Genomic DNA, 21,613 nt, shown 5'->3' on the forward strand with positions numbered 1-21,613 from the left:
GCTCCTGCTCACGTGCAATCAAACGCTATCTCGTCCTGTCCCACGCGGTCCCTTTCTACCAGCCCCACGCGACACGGGCTCACACGACGCGGCCCCACACGTCAGCACAGAACGGTCAACTAAACGAAAATCCTGCCGTCTGAGCTGCTTCTGCGCGTTTCAAACGAGGACTTGGGGAAAACTGAGAAAAAACTAAGGAGATGAGGAAAACTGAGCACAACTAAGGACCCGAGGGCACAGAAGTAGAAATCCTTTTTTTTATTTTCTTATTACGGAAGGGGATAGCCCCGATCACCTGGATTCGTGTTACAGCATGTAGGTCCTAGAATCATTCAATATTTGAAGTGAACATTTGAAGGAACAATGCATAAATTTACCAGCTGCTATTTCCTCTCTGAAGGAGAATAATATTTGAAGGTACAGGTTAAAGTGCCTGCAATCAATTTGACAATCTCAGTAATCATTTCACAATCCCACTAATCAATTTGGCAATCTCAGTAAATCTCAATAATCTTAATCAAGCATATTTCATGAATGCAATCTATACATGTGACAGAAATATTATGATCCTGGGAAAACAAACATTATAATGTTCCTCAACTTGAGAAAGTATGGCGCAGCCTGCATTTATGAAATACTAGAAAGTATGGCGCGGCGCTATGAAGCACAAATTTCAGTCATGTCACTGAGTTCAGTTATCTGAAAAGTGAATAAGTAGTTGACTACTGTTAGTGCATTTGCTTTTGTTAGGTGTACAAAACCATGTAACAGTAAACTCAGTGACATCATCAGAAATTTGGAATTGTCATGGCAAAAACAGTGAAGCAACAAAAATCACTGCTGTAGAAAGATGTCAGTACTGTGAAAGGAAAGCCATCACAAGATTGTAGGAACACATGGTTGATATACGTTAAGTAAACAATTTGAAATTATACGAAGTGCCAATACATACATAATGTCGTGATCTTCAGACATTTAGTAGGGGCATACATTGTACGAGTATGACACCAAAATAGATGGTTACAATAGCTACTACACTCTGCATCTCGTATGTAACCGTCGGAACAAATTGCAAGCTGACTCATAAGCACAAAACAAGCGCAATAAAAGGGGCTGCAAATTGAAGGTTTCAAGCCGTCACAGATCGGCAGGGCAGGAACTGGACGGAGTTGCCATCTACGGATGATGGGTCGAGGGGAACGGAGGCAGGGCTGCGGGTTTTTGCAGGCCCCAGCAACACTCCCATAATAAGATAACAGAATAGGGGTAAAAAAAGGGAAAGATTCCCAACTTTCTATCCACTAGAGAAGAAACTAAGACAAAAGAAAAGGTCGTGACATTACTAGAAGAGAATCAACAAGAGTTGCAGAACGACATCGCGCTCACCACAAGAACAGATAAAAATAACCCAGCTAAGAAAAAGCTCCAGAAAGAATCGAACAGGAAAATATACTGGAAGATGATGAAACAGCAGAAAACAAAAGGAAAACTAATGGGATGATACTAGAATAATACGTAATATAAGCAACGATTGCCATACGCAGTTCCAAGATTCCACATACCACCATCCCCTAGCCCCATATACAGCAGGCTAGGCACAGTAAACCACAAAACAGACCATGCGACAGTAACCCAGAAGACAAACTACCTCTACGACTTTATAGAAAATAAATGCAGACGCTTAGTCGACCTCCTCCATCTTGCTCTCACCGGCATCATCGTCCAGGGGCGGCATGTCGGTGTCGTCAGCCTCAGCAGGCTCGTCCTCGTCGATGCTCAGGCCCAGCTTGAGCATGCGGTGGATCCTGGTGCCGAAGGTGTTCGGGTCCTCCAGGCTGAAGCCCGAGGTGAGCAGAGAAGTCTCGAACAGCAGCATCACCAGGTCCTTGACCGACTTGTCGTTCTTGTCAGCATCAGCACGCTTGCGCAGCTCCTCCATGATGGCGTTCTCCGGGTTTATCTCCATGGTCTTCTTGGAAGACATGTAGCCACCCATGCTGGAGTCCCTCAGAGCCTGAGCCTTCATGATCCTCTCCATGTTGGCGGTCCAGCCGTACTCGCCAGTGACGAGGCAGCACGGGGAGTCCACCACACGGTCAGAGACAATAACCTTCTCCACCCTGTCGCCAAGCACCTCCTTGATCACCTTGCAGAGCCCCTCAAACTTCTCCTTAAGCTCCTCCTTTCTCTTCTTTTCTTCCTCGCTGTCATCAATCTTCAGACCTTCCTTGGTGGCAGAGACAAGCTTCTTCCCCTCAAACTCCTTGAGCTGGCCAATGGCGTACTCATCTATGGCATCAACCATGAACAGAACCTCGAGGCCCTTCTTCTTCAGCCTCTCAAGGAAGGGAGAGTTCTCAACAGCCTTCTTGCTCTCACCAGTGATGTAGTAGATGTCGCTCTGGCCCTCCTTCATCCTCGTCACATAGTCCTTGAGGCTGGTCAGCTCATCACCGCTCTTGGTGGAGTGGTACCTGAGGAGCTCAGCAATCTTGGACCTGTTGGCAGAGTCCTCATTGATGCCGAGCTTCAGGTTCTTGGAGAAAGCCTCATAGAACTTGTTGTAGTCCTCCTTGTTCTCAGCAATCTCAAAGAAGAGCTCAATGCACTTCTTCACAAGGTTCTTGCGGATAACCTTCAGGATCTTGTTCTGCTGGAGCGTCTCACGAGAGATGTTGAGGGGCAGATCCTCAGAGTCAACAATTCCTTTGACAAAGCTCAACCACTCTGGGATCAGCTCCTCACAGTTGTCCATGATGAAGACTCGGCGCACATACAGCTTGATGTTGTTCAGCTTCTTCCTGGTGTCAAAGAGGTCAAAGGGAGCCCTCTTGGGAACAAAGAGAACAGCCTTGAACTCAAGCTGCCCTTCCACAGAGAAGTGCTTGACAGCAAGGTGCTCCTCCCAGTCGTTTGTCAAGCCCTTGTAGAAAGCAGCATACTCTTCCTTGGTGATCTCTTCAGGCTTCCTCATCCAGATGGGCTTCTGCTTGTTGATCAGGGACCACTCGTGAGAAACCTCCTTGATCTTCTTCTTTTTCTTCTCCTTCTCCTCTTTCTCTTCATCAATTTCCTCAACCTTGCCTTCCTCAGTATCCTTCTTCTCATCTTCATCCTCATCGTCAGAGATTTCCTTCTCAGTGGTCTTCTCAGTCCAGAGAGAGATCGGGTAGCTGATGAACTCAGAGTGCTTCTTCACCAGATCCTTAAGGCGGCGCTCCTCAAGGTAGTCCAACTATACAGAGAACAAATTATCAGTTGCCATCATTAAAATAAGTTGGCATATGGCAGAACTAATAAAATTTCTACAGACTTTGTACTGCTTATGGGTACACAATGTTCATAGCAATTGCAAACAACAGATTCCATGATACAGAGATGACCAATTAATCTCAGTTTATGGATGATGCCCTACCAAGTATCAGCTATAATTCTCAATTGCATAGTAACACTACAGATTCCTGAATGACCAACTATAATTACCAATTTGCATAACAACAATAATAAATAGATTCAATGCCGACTGAAAATCTAAAGCTGTATCTCAAAAGCGAAGCAAAAAAAAATGGTGACCTGACAATAGCAAGTACCAACAGGGAACTAGGAAATTCTTACTAGCAGATTCAACATTCGATGTAAATTAACCCTAACCACTAATCATCAGACAGAACTTGGAATCAGTTCAACAGAACTAGGAATCATTTCATTCGAAAAGAGTTAAGAAGAGCAATGTTCATTCTACAGGCATATCTGCATGTGCCAGCTAGAAAAACTATGGACATAAGTCCACCAGGAATATATAAAGCTGTGCAAACAGAACATGAAATAGGCAGCAAGTCCAACCAAACAATATATGAACAGGCCATACCTGATCATCCTTGAGGTACAGAGTAATCTTCGTGCCCCGCCCAAGGGGCTCTCCAGCATCACGTGTAACAGTGAAGGACCCACCAGCCTGAGACTCCCACACATACTGCTCATCATCATTGTGCTTGGTGGTCACAACAACTCTCTCAGCCACAAGGTAAGCCGAGTAGAAACCAACACCAAACTGACCAATCATGGACACATCAGCACCAGCAGCCAATGCCTCCATGAACTCCTTCGTGCCAGACCTTGCAATGGTACCAAGGTTGTTCACAAGATCTGACTTGGTCATACCAATACCACTGTCGATAAGTGTGAGCGTGTTGGTGGCCTTGTCAGGGATAATGTGGATGAACAGCTCTGGCTGAGCATCCAGCTTGCTCTTGTCGGTGAGGCTCTCGAACCTGATCTTGTCCAATGCCTGCAAATCAGAGCACCCAAATAGCCAATTCAGTAAAATTTTCATAGATAAAACCAGTCAAGAGTGCAAAAGTAACTGAAACATATTAATGAGAGACTGATGCATCTCAGCAAATAACAAACCACTCATAGATCACTCAATAGTGCAAAAGTAACTGAAACATCTGAAGGAGAGTCTATCTAATGCATCCCAGTAAATAACAAACCAGTCATAATGTCTACAGAATTAAGCACACAGACTATCTTTTCAGTTTGGTTCAAATTCCATATGCACTATCATAAATGCTAAGTTCAATTAAACCTGTGAGAAGAGTGCCTTTCAGGAGTTACTACCAGACGAGCAAACCTACTTGGGATAAGAAATTGAGTGATCAGAAATCAGATGAAACCTCTTGCAGATTTACAGCTTCTACGATTGTGAGTTCAAATGCTAACACGTACAGCACAATTGACATGTGACAACTACTGCGCTTGGGTAGCTTTAACTACAGATCAGTACTCCAATATGAATATTAGGTAATCAGTGAACCTAATTCTAATTTGAAAACTCTGAGAACAATACTTTTCAGGAATTTCCATCAAAATATCTGACTCCGTATCTAGTAAAAAAAACAATGAAAAGTAGCAGCATCTGAGACCAGTGCATTTCAAAACTCAGCACAGGGGATCATGCAACAGGGAGTAATAGTGATTCCAAAGCCTGAATAGCAGTCCAATCATGCAGCAGACGAGGGAGTGAACAAATCTATGGATAAGCTCTACTCAGGATGACAGAAGAGTATGCAGAGGCCACAGATTTCACCTGCAGATAGATTGAAACCCCTTGCACTAAACAGGGCGGCAGGCAAATCTAGCCATGCGGGCATTCTAGGTTTCAAGTAGGTACAAATCCAAACGCAATACAGAACAATCAAAGCAAGCATGCAACAGAGAGGGGTAATTATACGACTCCTAAGCACGAATAACAGTTAAATCCCGAGGCCTGCCAGGGATTGAACAAATCTATGGCCACGATTTTACTCTACGGTGACAACAGAACATTCACTCAAATAACAGATTCGTCTACGTGTAGATAGATTGAAACCCCTTCCACGGAAGAGCGACATAACCGCGCGCCGATCTAGAGATGCGAGAAAGGGCCCCAGCGCGCACGGATCTAAAATAAAAACTGCGAGAAGTAGAGGAGCGCGGGCGCGGGGAGGGGAGCTTACATCGGAGGAGTTGGAGATGAGCTCGCGGAGGAAGATCTCCTTGTTGGAGTAGAAGGTGTTGATGATGAGCGAGAGCAGCTGGTTGATCTCCGCCTGGAAGGCGAAGGTCTCCGTCTCCGAGGCCATGGCGCCGGAACTCCTTCCTGGAACACGCTCGCTCGATCTCGGCGAGGGGGGAGAAGCTAGGGTTAGGGTTTTGGAGCGGCTTTGCGAGATGGGAGAGGTGGTGGGTGCGGGGAGGGGGATATATAGTGGGGAGACGGGTTCTGGAACGTTCTACCGGGTGCGCGAAGAGGGAGACGACGGGAGGTTGGGGTCGTGCTGACTAGTCGCCGCTGGGCCCGGCGGTGGGTGCTTGGCCCACATGTCAGCGGGCTAGGCTGGGGCGCGTAGGGTTTGGGCTTATATATACTACTGTGGAAGGTTCTGGAGCTCGGGGTGAGCTCGTTTAATGTTTTTGTTTCGTTGATGTTCGATTGTTCGTTTTATTGTAATAAGGACACCGTGAGAGCTTGATTGCAGTTGTAAAAAAAGAGGACACCGTAGTTTAGCACTTCGATCATATCATATGGTTTACCTTTTTTGGAAAAAATATCACACGGCTGTTAGCACGTATTATTTTATCTGTATTTAGGGTTTTCATTAGCGGTCCAATGCATTTCGCTTACTAAAAGTGATTGTCTGTATCAATTTACCTCGGACTGCAAACACAAAATCGGCTGAAAAGGACCGGCTGACCGTTTGCATCCAGGGTACCCAGCAGTCTGACGTGTTTGTTTCTCTAGAAAAACATTTCATTGATAAAACAATTATACTACGCGAAATAAAAAACATGAAAATAAAAAAAAAAAGGCCATGGCATGCTAAAACCCTACCCAAACCTACGCCTCGTCGTCCCTGGGCACCTAGGTCAGGTCGACGAGGCCCTGGATCACCAATGGATAGTCGGGAACCAGCGGAGCAAATGCCGGTGCGGCTAGTGGTGGAGGTGGAACGGTCGCTGCTGCCCACGGGTACGAGGGCGGAGGAGGCGACGCCAAGGTTTGCAATGCCAGATTGAAGGTGCCTTCCTCTGACGGGCATGTCGTATGTGCGTACCGGGGTATCGGTGGCGGTTGCGGGAGCTCCAATATGAGGATGCCTAGCCTCGTCGCCTCCTCGTCGGTCAGTTTTTCTGGCTGCTCGATTTGCATGCCCTCCTCCTGAATGTCGTGGAACACGCTGGTGATGAAGTCGTCAGAGTCATCCCGCACCCCCCTGCCCGGGATGTCTTTGGCCCACATTCCGAAGTTGTAGTCCCGACCGCTAAGGAACCACGCCTTCATCCTCTTGCCGTTTTCTTATTCGCGGTAGTCGTCCCACCTGGGGGAGTCGGTGGCGTACGTGAGGTCGTCGCGAAGGTCCGACAAGAGAATGTCCCGCTTGCGGCGGATCTATTCGAGCCACTCCAGGTTGCACCGTGGCACCGGCGGGATGGGCACCCACGTGGAGCTAAGGCGCCACCCGCCAAGCAGGTGCACGTTGTTCCAGCCATCGCAGGGCTGCCAGTTGTCGTAGAGAACCCGGGTGACACTGGCAAGGAGTGGGACCCTGATCCGAGGGTTCTCCTCCTTCTTCACCCGCGACGAGAACGCCTCGCGGTCGTTCTTCTTCTTCCCCATGGCGAGACGTCGACGCGTTGTGGGTTTCAGTGTGGTAGGAGCAAATGTGGCCAGAAATAGGGCAATGGGGGCCAGGGAGGTGTGGGCGATGTGTGGGCGATGGTAGGATGTTGCAAATTCCCTTGTAAGGTCGAACATGGGACTTGAAGCCGCATGACATTGATGGCGGTGTAGAAGACCACTCGCCGCCTGCTAGACTTGGTGTGGCTGCTGAAGACAAATCGTGGCACTGATGGCGGCCGCAGAAGGCTGTGGCACGCGCAGGCGCGGTAGCGAAGATGCCGAAGCGTTGCAGCCTCGCGCCCGGTGTCAGGCGGGCCTGTGGCGATAGGGCGCGGACATGTTCTACATCCGCGCCATGACCATGCAGACGCATTCCTGGCGCAAATTTGAGCCGCGGTTGTATCCCCGCGGACAGCTTGGTTAGTTTGCGTCAGGTTGCTGAGATAGGGTGTAGACCCATTTTGTGGCCGCGCGGTTTGCGTCGGGCCGCTGGAGATGGTCTTACCAAAATAATAAAGTTTGATGCATTTTGTTTGCCCTCATGAATTTCATGCCATTTAAGAAACGTGCAGCTGGAAGCAGGATGGGTGTGAAGTGTGAACCATGGCTAGGCTACTCTGAAGTCTGAACAGCGATTTCAGAAGCATACGGGACGGACGGCCGTAACTATTTCCATATGAGTTCAATCCATTGGTCCAAGTCCAAGTCGATGGGTAAGAAAAACACAGGCAACTACGGAGCATAGACAGCTACAGCCTGGGTGAGCTGCAAACGCATGTATTCCTCTACAGAGTTCCACGATGAAGACATAGTAGCGGTAAACAGAAATCAGCTTTCGATTTCAAGCGGGTTTTTGGTCTTAACAGGGAGCAAATGCAGACACAAAAAGAGCAAAAGGGCAAGGAATGACGCTTTGCGTGGAAGGGTGATGGAATCAGTCCCCTGGGAGGCTGGGACCAGGACTATTGTCTGTACAGAAAAGCCGGCAGTCCGGCACGATACAAGAGCTTCTTTGCAGAGAATTGTCCGAGGGAAGGAAGCGACCAATAAAACATCTGCTGTCATTGCTAACCCGCTAACAAAAACGTGCAGGCCTATTATTTACATGTGGAGTTATGTTTTTTCCCTATGTGTGTGTTAGTTCCAGTGTCAGAAGCTGCATAGTTTCATCACCAGGCACGCCACACTTTGCGTACTCCGTTGAAATGAAGCTCTCCTCAGTTCAGTCCATCTCACGAGTCGGTAACCGATGGCTCTCCACACCTTGCAACTCGTTAGACCGCTGTGGCGCTCCATCTGCACCGCATTCAGAGGCAGTCAGTCCAGAAGGCACATAGAAGGTATAGATAAGAAGGAGATGCAAAGAGTTAAAACAGACTTACTAGGATCATGATCGTCATCATCGCTGTCTCCATTTCTATCTCCATTTCGAGATGTGAAAAATGGAGTGAGGTAGTGTCGGTCCAATGTGGCGAATGAGGGAGTGCTGCAAGAGCATTCGAAACAAGTGATTCCAATGCATAGAGGAATTCTTTCGCAGAATGATGTACCAAAACTTAATCAAAAACTAGTGCAATCTACTAAATATAGTGTGTAACAGCTACTCGGTACTCCTCCAGCCACACAAAAAAAAGCATGATGCGCTTTGATTAACGCACTTTAAATACTGAGATACCTTCTCTGGATTTCTCGGAGTTTCAGTCTAAATTTATTTGCGTTCGAAGTCCCCTCTACATTGTTTAGTTCTATGTTACCCACATTGTTCCCTTCAGAGTTCTCCTGGTCCTGAAAGTCAATAGTCACAGTCGTAAAAGATTACAGATAATAAAGGATGCTCAAGGGCTAAAATATAAGCCTTTATGAGTACAAAAAAAGAGTACACCCAATAATCCATAAAAATGACAACCATGTGTATGCATATAAGGGCCAAAACATGGCCGCATTATCCCATGATGATAGAAGCATGAAAAATTGACAATCACATCCAAAAACAACCACTATATAGGTGATCTTATGGTAATTTTCTAGGGGCACCTATATGTTATCAACATAGAACCTATTGGAGCAAAGTTATGCTGCAATGGTAAAAGTTATACTGAACAACAACGCCGTTATTCCCTAATTTAATCTCTCGGGAAAACACGAAAGTTCCATGTCTCGATGCATTGACAGATAAGAAGTTCAATTACAGGCCTAGATTAGGCCTTGCAACCATGCCATCTGATAGGCAGAAATGTAGGATATAGCCAAGTCTCTTCTCCAAAGTGCAGATTACTTGCCTCAAGTGAATGATGCTGGCCATTATTACCATCTCCCGCAACATGTAGAGATTCAAGCATTGTGCTTGTCGAACCTCCAATCAGAAGTACCTGGATCATCACCATCAGAGAAGTTATTTGGGATGGTCTACACTATTAGCAATAGTAATACCAGCATATCTTTCTGTAATTCTGTTGCCATATAGCAAATTGCATAAGTTCTGTCGTCAATGACCCCTCCATTGTAGTTTGATTGTTTGACATCTTACCGTCAGAACAATGATAGATATGGTAGCACTCAAAATTGCCTGACCATGGCCCTCCGGAAGATCATGAACAGATTGAAGAGCAAGGGCAAAAGCCATTGCCCCTCTAAGACCTGCACACATATATGCCCCAAAACTTAGTGGCAGAACTGCTTAAGATACCAAAAAAAAATTATTGAGTAAGCATGCTTGCCAGACTACATACCACTATACCAAAGTGCCTGCTGATATTGCCTGGATATTTTCCGGTGGGGTGGTCGTACCAAATTTACCAAGAAAGCACACGAGAAAACATTTGCAGCCCTTCAAAATAAGAGGGCATGGCAAAACTAAGTAACTTGAGCAAACTCATATCGATTAATAATGTGCAATCGCCAGTTCAGTGCTTACGCAACAAGTTCTTTTGCTTCAGCATCAATCTAATGTATAACAAACATGGTACCATTTTTATAAAGCTTGTGTTGTATTCAGAGTTGATGTTGCTTATTAGCAGACATACTCAAAACTCTCCAAACTAACTTTAGGGAATGCAAAAATAGATCTAAAACAAGGCTCAATGAAACCATACCTTGCAACTAATATGAAGATCTTCATGAATCGACCGAAATAAATGCTAAGGAAAATCGAAAAATAGCAACGAATCTCACAAAGAATTACGTGCAGTACAAAGTAGCTTCCAGTAAAAGTGAAGGATACAATTGAGAAAAATATGAACCCAATGTGTGACCAGCTTTGCCGCTCCATTGCAATATCAAATCCCATATATATGAACCTGTAGGATTATTAGACAAGCATCTAAGTAAATTACCGAAACAGAAAGACTATAATGTTGCCTTACACAAAAGTTTCTGCTAATGATGAAAGCAGATGGAAAAGGGAAGCTGTGAAACGCTGGGAGTCCTCTGACAAGTTTGGGGATGTATATCTCTTCATCACCTGAAAAGGAAGGTTCGACTATCATATGAATAACATCACACAAAAATAATAATCCGTTAATGCATCACTCAAGTTGGTACCCACAATTCCCGTAAAGAGTATTGAGACTATGCCAGACAGACCAAAGCCTTCAGCTAGCATATACCTGCAAACAAATATGAAACTGAATCTGGAATCCTCAAATCGTGAGAATGTAATTCAAGCAAGGTGTTCTTACGAGAAGTATGGGAATAGTACAAACAGGCAGCTCTCGAGGTTATACAGGCTGACAAAAAAAAGTCAAGAGTCTAGTTAATTGCCATATCCAGATAAACTCTTGTTTCTGGAAACAATAAATGACTAGGAATGTTACTTACTTCTCAACACCAAGTGTTGAATACTTGAAGAGGTTTTACAGAATTAAGGAGTAACAAATGGTTGTCAGTATGACAAAATAATGCAGCATACAACTTACAAGGCTGACTATCTGTAGCAAGACTAAATTTTATTCAATCAAACACAAACATATCGGGGTTTAATTTTGCTACTGAACATATTTAAACAGTTTCCTCATATTCAAGCAGGGCAGAAAACCAATATATGCAATCGATGCTTCAGAAAGCATTGTCAAGATTAAAAAGCAATGGAACTACCAAAAAAATTGGGTATTTACAAGCAAATACGACTTGGTCCATCCGGGGTATTTTTTACAGGAATGCAAGAAAAATACTATTTGGTTTGTGCAAAATAGTAACATAACAAACAAGTTGCAGTTTTCAGTAGAGATAAAACATATATCTCTGCCAATCGTGCAAAAGGTAGGGTGAAGAAAGGATATGAGAGCAGAAATAAATCCAGCTCCAACACCTGCAAAGATCATAGTAAGAAAGACACTTCATAACGCCATGCAAATGTCTGTACCTAAATGCATAAGCATAAAATGATACCAGGGAAAATGGACATCAGAACTGTATGCAGGAAATCTGTTCAGGTAATGACCATATGCATACAAAATCTGTCATGTTACCTATTGACATTGATCCAAAGAAGTCCTCAAGAAACCTCAAGATAACTATGAAAATGTTTTGGCTAGAAGGATTGGTCCTCAGAGATGACATAGTCCTGACATGAATTAGAGTCAACAGAGATTCTGAAGAAACAAAAAATGAAGCAAAGGAGATAAAAATACCGTCCTGACCTGTATAAGGAAATTGCCATCTTCATCGCCCCAAAACAGGTTGATATCAAGCAAGGTGTAAGGATCACTAAGAGCAATAATATTAACAATTTTGTGTAAACAGAAATCATACAGCATCGTTTAGCACAGATTCACCGAAAACCAACGCATAAAGGTTCACATCTGTACCAAGTTCCTGCAGTTAAATGGAATGTGATTAAATGTTTGCTTTCAGAATACCAGAAAACATAGTGCTAGTGCCTAAGGTGACGACAGAAACCTGAAATATGGACAGCACAGTTACAGGGTCAGTTGCTGATACAAGGGCACCAAACATCATAGACTCGATCAGAGGCATCCTATAGACAAGATGTATTAACCCAGCAAGGTAGCTGCAATGACAAGCGCATCATCAGATGTTTACAAAGGGTTCAAATACAATAAGCCTGCAAGCAAACTAGTCCAGAAATCCTGAATCTTACACTAGAACACCTGTGACAATGGAGGCGATAAAGGTTCCAACGATTGCAAAAGTAATAATAGCACCAAAGTTTGAGAAGAACGGTTTCTGCAAGTACAGAGATAACAGATTTAGTTGAAGCTAGACAGAATCTAAAAAATATGGGGGCTTGGGAAATCAAACACCTACTGGTGCTAAGCTGAAGCCAGACTGGGTAGCGTGTAGTCAAGCAAAACATTCAGCGTAAGCTTTGCAAAATAAATAGTGGGAAGTAAAGTAAACCATTTTTAAGGGGATAAAATGAAGCATATGTTAAGGATATAATATAATCGGGGGCAGCAATAACATAAAGAAAAGCTCTTCCCGGAAATTGAACCATCTCCTGAAATGATACAGAAAAGGGTAGCATATCAGCACGGTCAAAAAGGAACAACTCGGGACAATTAGATTTCTGGGAAGAAGAAAGTGAAGACCTAGTACTTTTCTGAGTGTTAGATATGCTAGCAAGCCCTCCCACCATTAAACCTGCCATAAGTGGAGGTGGATTATCATAGAGTCACGATAGAAGAGATTTATCTAATTCCTGAACTAAATATAACCAAAACTGATACTTGCTGAGGTGCACGTATTTTTGCAGCTCATCAGAAAAATTACAGCAAGGAATACAATGAAAATCAAGAAACTAAGTGTCTTTGCAGTTGCAGTGATCAGATGATAATATGCAAACCAGATATAACCAGTTGATACTGCAGTTTGCAGGCGTGTTATGGCACTACATTGCCATCATTATTTATAACCTCAGGACACGGGTTTCAGCGTACTAAAGAGTTCCATTAGAGCATGGTGCAATATTCCTAAATATCTGGCAAAATTAATGGATGTAGATACTTAATTATTGTAAACGTTGCAAAATCCCCTACTCAAAATTGACCTGTTGTCATGGACAGTGCATCCATTCAGCTACCATGTTGCTTGCCTTTCTTTTATGTCCTTGACAACAGGGGAAGTTTGAACATGAAATTTAAAACTACATCAATGAGTTAATTCAAAATTACTGAAATATTCTATCCTGAAATTTTATGTGGTTTTATGTTGCCCTGGACATGAAGCAATTTACCATGCCAAAATAGACCATAAATGATGGCCCTTGGTATGAAGGGTGGATTCACGACATCCATGTGATATTAGGTTGATTATGATAATCATATTTGATATGTAGCGAAAAGGCAAACGTGAAGCAGTCGTTCTACTTACGCAGTGTGTGGCCTTGCGGTGGACTATGATAATCATGTTTGTCTAACCAGTTGTTGTATATTTTACTGTTTGTTTAACCAACTTTAACCTGCTTTCGTGGCTAGTTTTCTGAAGCAGATTATAAACTATGTTCAGCACAACACAGTTCAGCAACCTAAATCAGGCCATAATGTGCTCCTTTCCTGACCTTAATCAAGCCCACAATCAAATGGTGAAACACGGCTAGAGTCAGCTCAAAATTGACCACCGTGTCACTGATTCATGAATCTGTAATTTCTATAGTTGAACTGGGAATTGGTTGGAGAAGCATCGCTTTTGTAAGGATTTGTTTCTAGTTTGGGAAGCGACAAATTCAGAAGCAGTTATGCTATTTGTTAAAGGCTAGTGAATATACATTGGTACTTTGCTAGATGAGATAGATCCAAAAGGGGCTATATGGTTCAAATCACTAACCGACCAAATAGCAAGTAAAAATTGGATCGTTTTTTACCTCATTTCTTGATGAATATAACACGCACCTAAACTGAACCAAATAACCCCCTTCAGTTTTGTACTCATCTCTCCCTTCCCTTGCGTACAAATTATGCTCGTGCTACAACTACTACTATGCTACTATTGCAACAAAGGGCAATCACCCCCTTTCAGCTAAACAGGATACCATTTGATCACCCAAACCTGAACAAAGCAAATCCGCTACTGTAGCACTGCTTCCAACTTTCTGAGTCAACCACCACGTGTCGCAAAAACAGCATTGATTCGGAGGCCAAATGGATTGTGGAACGAGCAAAGTGAAACGGAAACCCCCCAGATAGCAAATGGCGCGGGCACAGCACGTACGTACCGATGAGGAGGGACGCGCTGGCCTCGGGGAGGTAGTAGACCCTGCGGCGGCGGAGGAGGTGGCCGAGCACGAAGGCCAGCACCAGCATCGATATCTGCAGCAGGATCCCCACCCCCGCCGCCTCCTCCTGCTCCTCCACCGTCGGCGCGCCGTGCGGCGGTGCTCCCGCCGCCATCCCTGCCCCGCCTCTCGCGCGTGCGAATGCTCCTCTTCGCTTCGATGCCTCGTTCGATTCTGTCTACTACTTTTTCTCCGGGGGTTTTTTCCCGTCTGTTTTACTCTGAAATGAAATTTTCTTCGGGGAATCTGGATGGACGGCTAGGATGTATTTGACCTTCATTTGACCGGGTAGTGGGCTCTCAAGAGGAGGAAAGGGTGGCGCGGCTTCGCATTTGAGAAAATTCCTTTTATGACACTGCCTTAAAATCAGATGCCTTATTTGACACTACCTAATATTTTCTTCCCTACATGACCTCTTTCCTTAAAATTTTGCCTCTTATAACACTATAGTGCATTTTCTCACCATACGGTGTTAACCGGAGATACGAAAATACCATTTTTCCCCTGGTTCATAATATGAACAAAAAAAACTGTACAACACCATTTCAGACCACATAATTTAGTCAAGTACATTAAAAAATTGGACAGATTCTTCCCTGTTTTTATGCCATTTCTCATACATTTCATATATATTGTCACATAATAGCACGTTATATATGCAGTACAGCATGTTCAGCTACAAAATAGCACAAAATAAGTAGTTCACATATGTTGGTAGTAGTTCGCAAAGTGGCGGCATGCCTTTAAATCATGGACTAATACTGATGTTTTTGATTTAAGGGATTGCCAACATGATACTTCCCTTTAGATCGTGTACTCATGTCCGTCGATACTAAAAAGAATTACCATGGAAGCTGAGATTGTAAGATGGTAGTGGCTCTCCTTTTCATTGAAAAGTTGGGGCGGGTGTGGTTGCACCTTTTAATATAAGGACGTATTGGTTTAAATTTTAGTTTTTCTCATATGTATCCCTAACAAGTTGTCTTTATCATAACATCAATGAGCACTTAATCAATTGAAAATCCAACACCACGATACAACACAATGACACAAGCTGGGAGGAAAGAATGAAGTAACATTTTCGGTACTAAATTCTCTTAAGTAGCCGCCTCTTAGTCATGTACGTCATCTAGCGACGGTGCTCTTCTTGCTAGCGGTGATATGATACAAATAATTAACCCTTGAAGAGGCAAATGGTTCCACCCAAGGTTAAGCCACTCTATGCTGACGCGCACTCGGCAACTCGTCCTAGAAGAAACATCGTGCTTGGATGACATCTTCTGCTTCTGGTCGTTCCTTCTCATATTGGTGTCCCCACCTCACTCCTTTGGTGCTTGCTTGGTGTCACTCATCTGCGAACAAACAAGATGAGGATCAACCCGGAAATGATTTTCAGGCTATTGATTAGCACCCCACATAAATCAGTTGACCTCATTACATAGACCTAAGGGAAGGGATTATACATAAACGGTGTTTTTCTACCATGGTTACTAAACTACTAGGACACCCAAAATCAACGGTCACATGAGCTTCAACCAGTTCAGCAGGAGGCACCCTACTTTGAAGTTTCTTAAAGAACAACACCAAAATATGGAATAACATATAACAAATGTGGCATTATCAGAAAGCAATCAACTGGCTGGCAATTTAAGGTAGGACTAGGAGTGAATGAAGCATATTCTTAGTTTAAATGATAAAAATCATCTGGCGAACAAGTTACCAGTCGCACCACACAACATAGAACCAAAGAAGTTGTAAAGCATAAAATGCCATGCATGCTTCAACTTGCTAGACATGCCATAATCTCACAGTGAGACAAGATAATTCATGCCCAAAAACTCACTCGCAAAATTAATATAGGAGAGGAAAGTAGCACAGGAGACTATTCTACCATATGGGTCATGCAAAATCTAGCAATGTTACAATAATTAATAAGATATATATTTGAAGGCCTATCCAGAAACCTAACTCATAGCTAGGTAGAGCTCATAAGCAAGCCAACATCTAGTAATGGAGCTAGATTTTGTATCACTTGGTAACATGAAGTTGTAACCACATAAATGCTAAACACATAGCCCACAAACAACAATTATCAGCTCATGAAATAAAACTTGCACAAAGATAAGATCATTCAAAATGTTCCCCTACGGTCCTACCAAATATATCCATACACCTTAGATGTATCATGCATCGACCATTGCATGCAGTGGTGGACCTTGACCATAATTGTAGGAGGGGCAAAAAGATATTAGATGAAAGCTGAGTGAGCCAAATTGAAATCTTTTCTGTTTTGTATGGTAAACAAATGGTAAATACTAAGTAGTATTATGCAAATTTTCATTGAGTTGGGGGGGTCATGGCTCCTTTTGGCCTCCACTAAGATCCGCCAGTGATTGCATGGCCGTCATCAACAATATACCGCACCCCTAAATTTAGATGAGGGTAACCAAATAATGATGACCTATACTGGTGCTTATATAATCATAAACTAACGAATGAATAGGAACCAACAATATATACTTACCCTAGAACAAAACTCAGGCTGGCTGTGACTCGCTCCCGCATCACCAAACCTTGGAGGCTTCCCAGTACCCATTGCTGATGATCCACGCTTGTCAATGCCTTTACATGATGGCTCTTCTGCCTTGGTAGCTAACGAAGGTGGTGGAGATGGCGAATTCTGTCCTCTGACCAGGTCATGATTGCCCTTGGCAGGTCCGTTGCAGACTCTCGAGTCATTATCAGGCTCGAACATGTTCACAAACAGCTGCTGCAGCTCCTCAAAGTTCTTCTGCCTCAGCAAATCCAAAGGCTCGAGATTATTGTCATATGTTTTGCTTGCATGAATGGAGCCCACAGTAGTTTTGCGTTCTAATTCGAAAAAAATCTCATCTAAGCTATGACCTTTAGTATCCGACAAACCAATGGAAGACATGGAGCTGTAACAAGCCTTTATTTTAAGCGTGTGAACTTATAAAGATTGAACAAACAATGTCTCGAGGCAACATTTTGATGACTTGTCAGTCATTTTTGGACAAGTTTTTAATGTTCTGACGAGTTTTCTAGTTGAAAAATAAATTATCATATGCAAATCATATAGCTATCAAATTATGGCTTTGTGGAGGGCCATGTGAATGTGTCAAACTTTGACTTTATGTTTAGCTAAGAACTTTGCAGGAGAAAAACATACTCATACGTGTGCATGCCAGATTTTCCCATAATAAGGATAAGCAAACAGCAGCAAAAGCCATGCATAGGCAATAATTCATGATGAGGGATATGAGAACCACAAAGGAGAACATGGTATGAATCTAGTGTGTATCAGTGTAAGCTTTTTTCTTTTGCCGGGAATATCAGTGTAAGCTTAGCTAAGTGCTCACATAGACGAATTGCATAGAAAGAGCTTTGGACCAAAACAGTAGTTTATATTTTTCGTCAATATTAGGATATATTTCTATGAACAAACTGAAAAATAAAATGATGGTTGGCACTTGGCAGAATTTAGTGATTAAAATCAGTGTCAAAGCCAAAATTCCAGAGACAGTAACAGCAAACGCTAGCTATGGTTCCCTAGTCCCCACGTGCTAACAGAATTATGAACCAGGACATATCAGAAACGTGGCAGTGGACTAACACTACGCACGACTAGGGCCGTGGTGCTATCCGTTCTTACCGCTGGCGGCGTCTGGCTCATCATCTGAGCCATCTCATCAAGGAAGTCTCCCATCCCCTGGAGTTGCAACGATGGCAGAAAACGTCAATCCAACTATAAGCAAATCCAACGTTAAACATGATTACGACGTGCAAGAACTTCTTACGTAGTCTTCACCTGGTCTTGTTCGCACATCTCCACGTCATAGAGGAGCCGCTTGTTGGCATCGGAGAGGACTGATGGGAGAGGGCCGGTTAGTCGTTATTGCAATATATGTAGCGAGTGCTGGGTGTGGATTGTGTAAACAAAAAAATGTGGGGGAGGAGAGATTAAGACCGGAATATGCACCCTGCATCTGCTGGAACTTCTCCTTGGCTTCCTCCATTTGCTTGGTGCTGCTGGAGGACGAGCATTTGTCCGGATGCCATTTCTGCAACAAGTGTGGATAAATTTCTGCAACAATGCTCGACTAGTCTAGCATGGAATACGCCAACAGTTATACAAGAGTAAAGTCTAAAATAAACCTTGAATTTATAGAGGGTGTTGGAATCGAACCCTGTACTTCTAATCCCGGAAATCAGCACCCTAAACTCATCATTCCCGGTCTATTTGTGTCTTTCGGTACTTTCCAAACAGAGATCCTATGATGTGGCCTGAGAGTTTTCATCTCTGTCCCATTGACATCAAGGGCCCACATGTGATATGCCTCGTCTCCATGAACTCTCTTTCTCTCTCGGTCCGTCCTCTCAGCGGGGTTCCCTTCGCTGCAGCCCTGCAGCGCCCCTCAAAAATTGCACGCGGCGTTGAGTTCAACATTGCAGCCTCCCTTCCCGGTGTCCTCCCCTTCTCCTCCGACTCCCCTCCCTCCTCGGCGTTCTCTCCACCGCATGCGTGCATGCAGCTCGCCGGCGCAGCCTGAAGCGCGGCGCGCGACTGGGAGTTACAGTGCGTGGTCGATCTGAAGCTTGTCGCAGGACCGGGATCCCGATGGCGCGACCTTCAGCACGTCCCGGGACCAACCTGCGGCACGTCGCCGGACAGGGAGCTCGACGGCCAGCCTGCGGCACGTCGCGGGAGCGGGACAGGGAGCTCGACGGCGCGGCCTGCAGCACCTCGCAAGACCGGGAGCTCGAGGGGCGCAGCCTGCAACACGTCGCGGGACAGGGAGCTCGACGGCGCGGCCTGCAGCACCTCGCAAGACTGGGAGCTCGACGGCGCGGCCTGCAGCACCTCGCAAGACTGGGAGCTCGACAGCGCAACCTGCAGCACGTCGCGGGACAGGGAGCTCGACGGCGCGGCCTGCAGTACCTTGCAAGACCGGGAGCTCGACGGCGCAGCCTGCAGCACGTCGTGGGACAGGGAGCTCGACGGCGCGTGACCGGAATCTCGCCGGCGCGGGCTAAAGCACACGGCGCGCGAGTGAGAGTTCTATGGCGCGGCATGCAGAACATAGCTGGACCGGGAGCACGCTGCAGCTCGCTCCGTTCTCCTCCAACCCGCGCTGACTGGTTCGCTGCCTTCAGGACTTTTGAACCGCGGGCTCGCCACCAGGGCAGGTTCACCTTGGGCTGGAACACCACACAGAGCATGCCTGCATTGCCGCGGAGACGGCGAGCTAGACGACGGCACCACGGTGCAGCAGATGTGTCCTGGGCCAATGCAAATCGACAAGACACTCGCCTCTGTGGCGGAGGCAGATGCCATGGCCTAGCTTCCCTTGATGGCCTAGCTTACAGCCTTACACCGGCAAGTGTGTGCCACAATGATGGGCTCGAGGGTGCATGCGTTGTGATTGTTGGAATTCTCGACTATGGCATACAAGGACGACCGAAGAGTAAAGGATGGACTCTCCGGTGGGTCTCAGATCAGTTGAGAGCGATCCCCGTGTTGACTGCTGCCACGTCAGCAAATCCTGAGTGGAAACAAGCTTGATGCAAATATAGACCAGGAATAGTGAGTTTAGGGTGCTAATTTCCGGGAATAGGATCCTCTACTAATACAGGGTTTATTTCAGACTTCACTCGTTATACAAACATGGCAGACTGTGGATCGAAATTATAGGTTAATACCAGATCGACAAAGATTGCATGCAAAAAAATGGTTCTCGCATAAAATAGAAACGAGGACTGTAGCACTGTCAAATAGGTACTACGTACTAGATACATATATGAACTTTGGCGCCAACCTCTAGCTCCAGACTCGAGATCGGCAAGGAATGAAATTAAAAATCATACCATGGTCCAAGATGCAGGTCGTGCCCCGATTCCCGGTCGAGAACGGGGGAACGTAGATGCAAATGAAACTTTTAAAGAACGTGCACATCGGAGAAAGAGGAGCTAGTCCGTGTAATTCCTCACCATGGCGAGCTTCCTGTACGCGACCTTGAGGTCGGCATCGGAGCACTCCTCATTGAGCCCCATCACCGCGTACAGGTCGTCGCGGACCTCCGGATCCCCGCCGCACTTGTCACCGCCGGTGGCCATGTCGTTTCGCCGTTCGTCTCCTTACTCCGGAGAGGCGCGGCGCGAACAGGCTTTGTTTTTTCACCTATTGTGTCAGCGCATTGGCGGGCTGTGAGCTTCTCCTTATATAGCGATCGAGAAGCCGAAAATGCGACTCAGCTTGATCCGTAAAAAGAGGTTTATCTCGATATAAATTACTACTAGGATGATGGGTTCTTCGGTAGATTGAGTTGGTGAATCTTCAACGAATTGGTGCACCCCGCTAGGTATATCGGTATATATATTCCTCCTGGGGTCAGACACTCCGAGTGCTGACCGTTTCAGATCCCAGGGTGGACAACATTGTCTCCACGCCGAAATGGCCCATTTCCATATCTAGAAGCACACATTTGCATCATTGCAAAGTTTATAGCGTATTTCCTAAGAATGCTTAGCAGAAACGATCGAAATGGTGAATCTGGTCGGTGGCTTTCTGCCATTTGAAAGAGATAGCTAACGGATAAGGTAATTTTGGTTCTAGTGGAGAAGGCATGGCCAAAAGCAACAAAAACGGTTAGCTACTCGTAGAGCATCTCCAACTAATTCCTTAGGCGTAAAGATTTATATTTATTCATCTAAAAAAGATTTATATTAATTACTTTGTCGAGCCATCGAGTATAATTTTTTTTCTCTCCTCACTACCAACCGAACTTGTCCCCAATCATGACAGTGCCACCCGCCACCACCGCAATCATAGCTTCCCTCCAGCGTCTTCCAAGGCTGGATTCGCGCGCTGCCGCGGCCCTCCACCAATTCGCTCAGCCAATCAAGGTAGCTCCTGCGGCAGCTACTCTTCTGCCAGTCCTGCGGCGCATATGCCATTCTGTCACCGATGACAGCGCGAAAGTACCCCGGCGTGCGGCAGCGCTCATGGTGGACATGAGTGGTGGAAATCAGTGCACCACCCACAATGGAGAAGTGAAGAAGTAGGATAGTTTTTTTTCATGAATATAGAGGTGAAGAACTCCCCAAAGCATAGAACCGGCAAAATCACCAACATCGAAAACGCGACAAGTTTATTTATATGAAATCTGTTTTTGACGAACTAAACCTTGTCATGAGAATAA

General features: G+C 45.1%; 3 protein-coding genes and 1 pseudogene across 8 annotated transcripts; all 4 read right to left on the reverse strand.

Moving 5' to 3' along the window:
• Positions 1 to 1,498: 1,498 nt before the first annotated feature.
• LOC127316912 (heat shock protein 81-1) lies at positions 1,499 to 5,718 on the reverse strand. The gene is made up of 3 exons (XM_051347391.2): positions 5,499 to 5,718; positions 3,869 to 4,288; positions 1,499 to 3,235 (listed from the first exon to the last, which is right to left on the reverse strand). The coding sequence occupies exons 1-3, from the start codon at positions 5,622 to 5,624 to the stop codon at positions 1,682 to 1,684; spliced, it is 2,100 nt and encodes a 699-aa protein (XP_051203351.1). The 5' UTR covers positions 5,625 to 5,718; the 3' UTR covers positions 1,499 to 1,681.
• A 2,364-nt stretch (positions 5,719 to 8,082) lies between these two features.
• Positions 8,083 to 14,595, reverse strand: LOC127316911 (sodium/hydrogen exchanger 6). 5 transcript variants are annotated; one of them, XM_071823207.1, is made up of 22 exons: positions 14,334 to 14,592; positions 12,712 to 12,763; positions 12,561 to 12,620; positions 12,428 to 12,452; positions 12,261 to 12,346; positions 12,059 to 12,170; positions 11,912 to 11,974; positions 11,800 to 11,819; positions 11,629 to 11,723; positions 11,440 to 11,468; positions 10,979 to 11,010; positions 10,840 to 10,887; positions 10,707 to 10,767; positions 10,525 to 10,622; positions 10,383 to 10,458; positions 10,255 to 10,274; positions 9,892 to 9,989; positions 9,690 to 9,799; positions 9,448 to 9,531; positions 8,838 to 8,953; positions 8,545 to 8,648; positions 8,083 to 8,458 (listed from the first exon to the last, which is right to left on the reverse strand). In XM_071823207.1, the coding sequence occupies exons 1-22, from the start codon at positions 14,506 to 14,508 to the stop codon at positions 8,385 to 8,387; spliced, it is 1,638 nt and encodes a 545-aa protein (XP_071679308.1). In that variant the 5' UTR covers positions 14,509 to 14,592; the 3' UTR covers positions 8,083 to 8,384. The 5 variants fall into 5 exon arrangements, with proteins under 5 accessions (XP_071679308.1, XP_071679309.1, XP_071679310.1 ...); XM_071823208.1 differs by having other exon boundaries at positions 12,271 to 12,346; positions 14,334 to 14,419; XM_071823209.1 differs by having other exon boundaries at positions 12,271 to 12,346; positions 12,719 to 12,763; positions 14,334 to 14,418.
• Positions 14,596 to 15,372: 777 nt separating this feature from the next.
• On the reverse strand, positions 15,373 to 18,170 carry LOC139830022 (uncharacterized; annotated as a pseudogene).
• On the reverse strand, positions 18,120 to 20,737 carry LOC127316910 (uncharacterized). Of its 2 annotated transcripts, none has more exons than XM_071823390.1 (3): positions 20,403 to 20,737; positions 18,394 to 18,475; positions 18,120 to 18,281 (listed from the first exon to the last, which is right to left on the reverse strand). In XM_071823390.1, exons 1-3 carry the CDS (start codon positions 20,526 to 20,528, stop codon positions 18,208 to 18,210), a joined length of 282 nt encoding a protein of 93 aa, XP_071679491.1. In that variant the 5' UTR covers positions 20,529 to 20,737; the 3' UTR covers positions 18,120 to 18,207. The 2 variants fall into 2 exon arrangements, with proteins under 2 accessions (XP_071679491.1, XP_071679490.1); XM_071823389.1 differs by having other exon boundaries at positions 18,382 to 18,475.
• Between the last annotated feature and the right edge of the window lie 876 nt (positions 20,738 to 21,613).

The sequence above is a fragment of the Lolium perenne genome, chromosome 7 (genome assembly GCF_019359855.2).
Source record: "Lolium perenne isolate Kyuss_39 chromosome 7, Kyuss_2.0, whole genome shotgun sequence".
Classification (NCBI taxonomy): domain Eukaryota; kingdom Viridiplantae; phylum Streptophyta; class Magnoliopsida; order Poales; family Poaceae; genus Lolium; species Lolium perenne.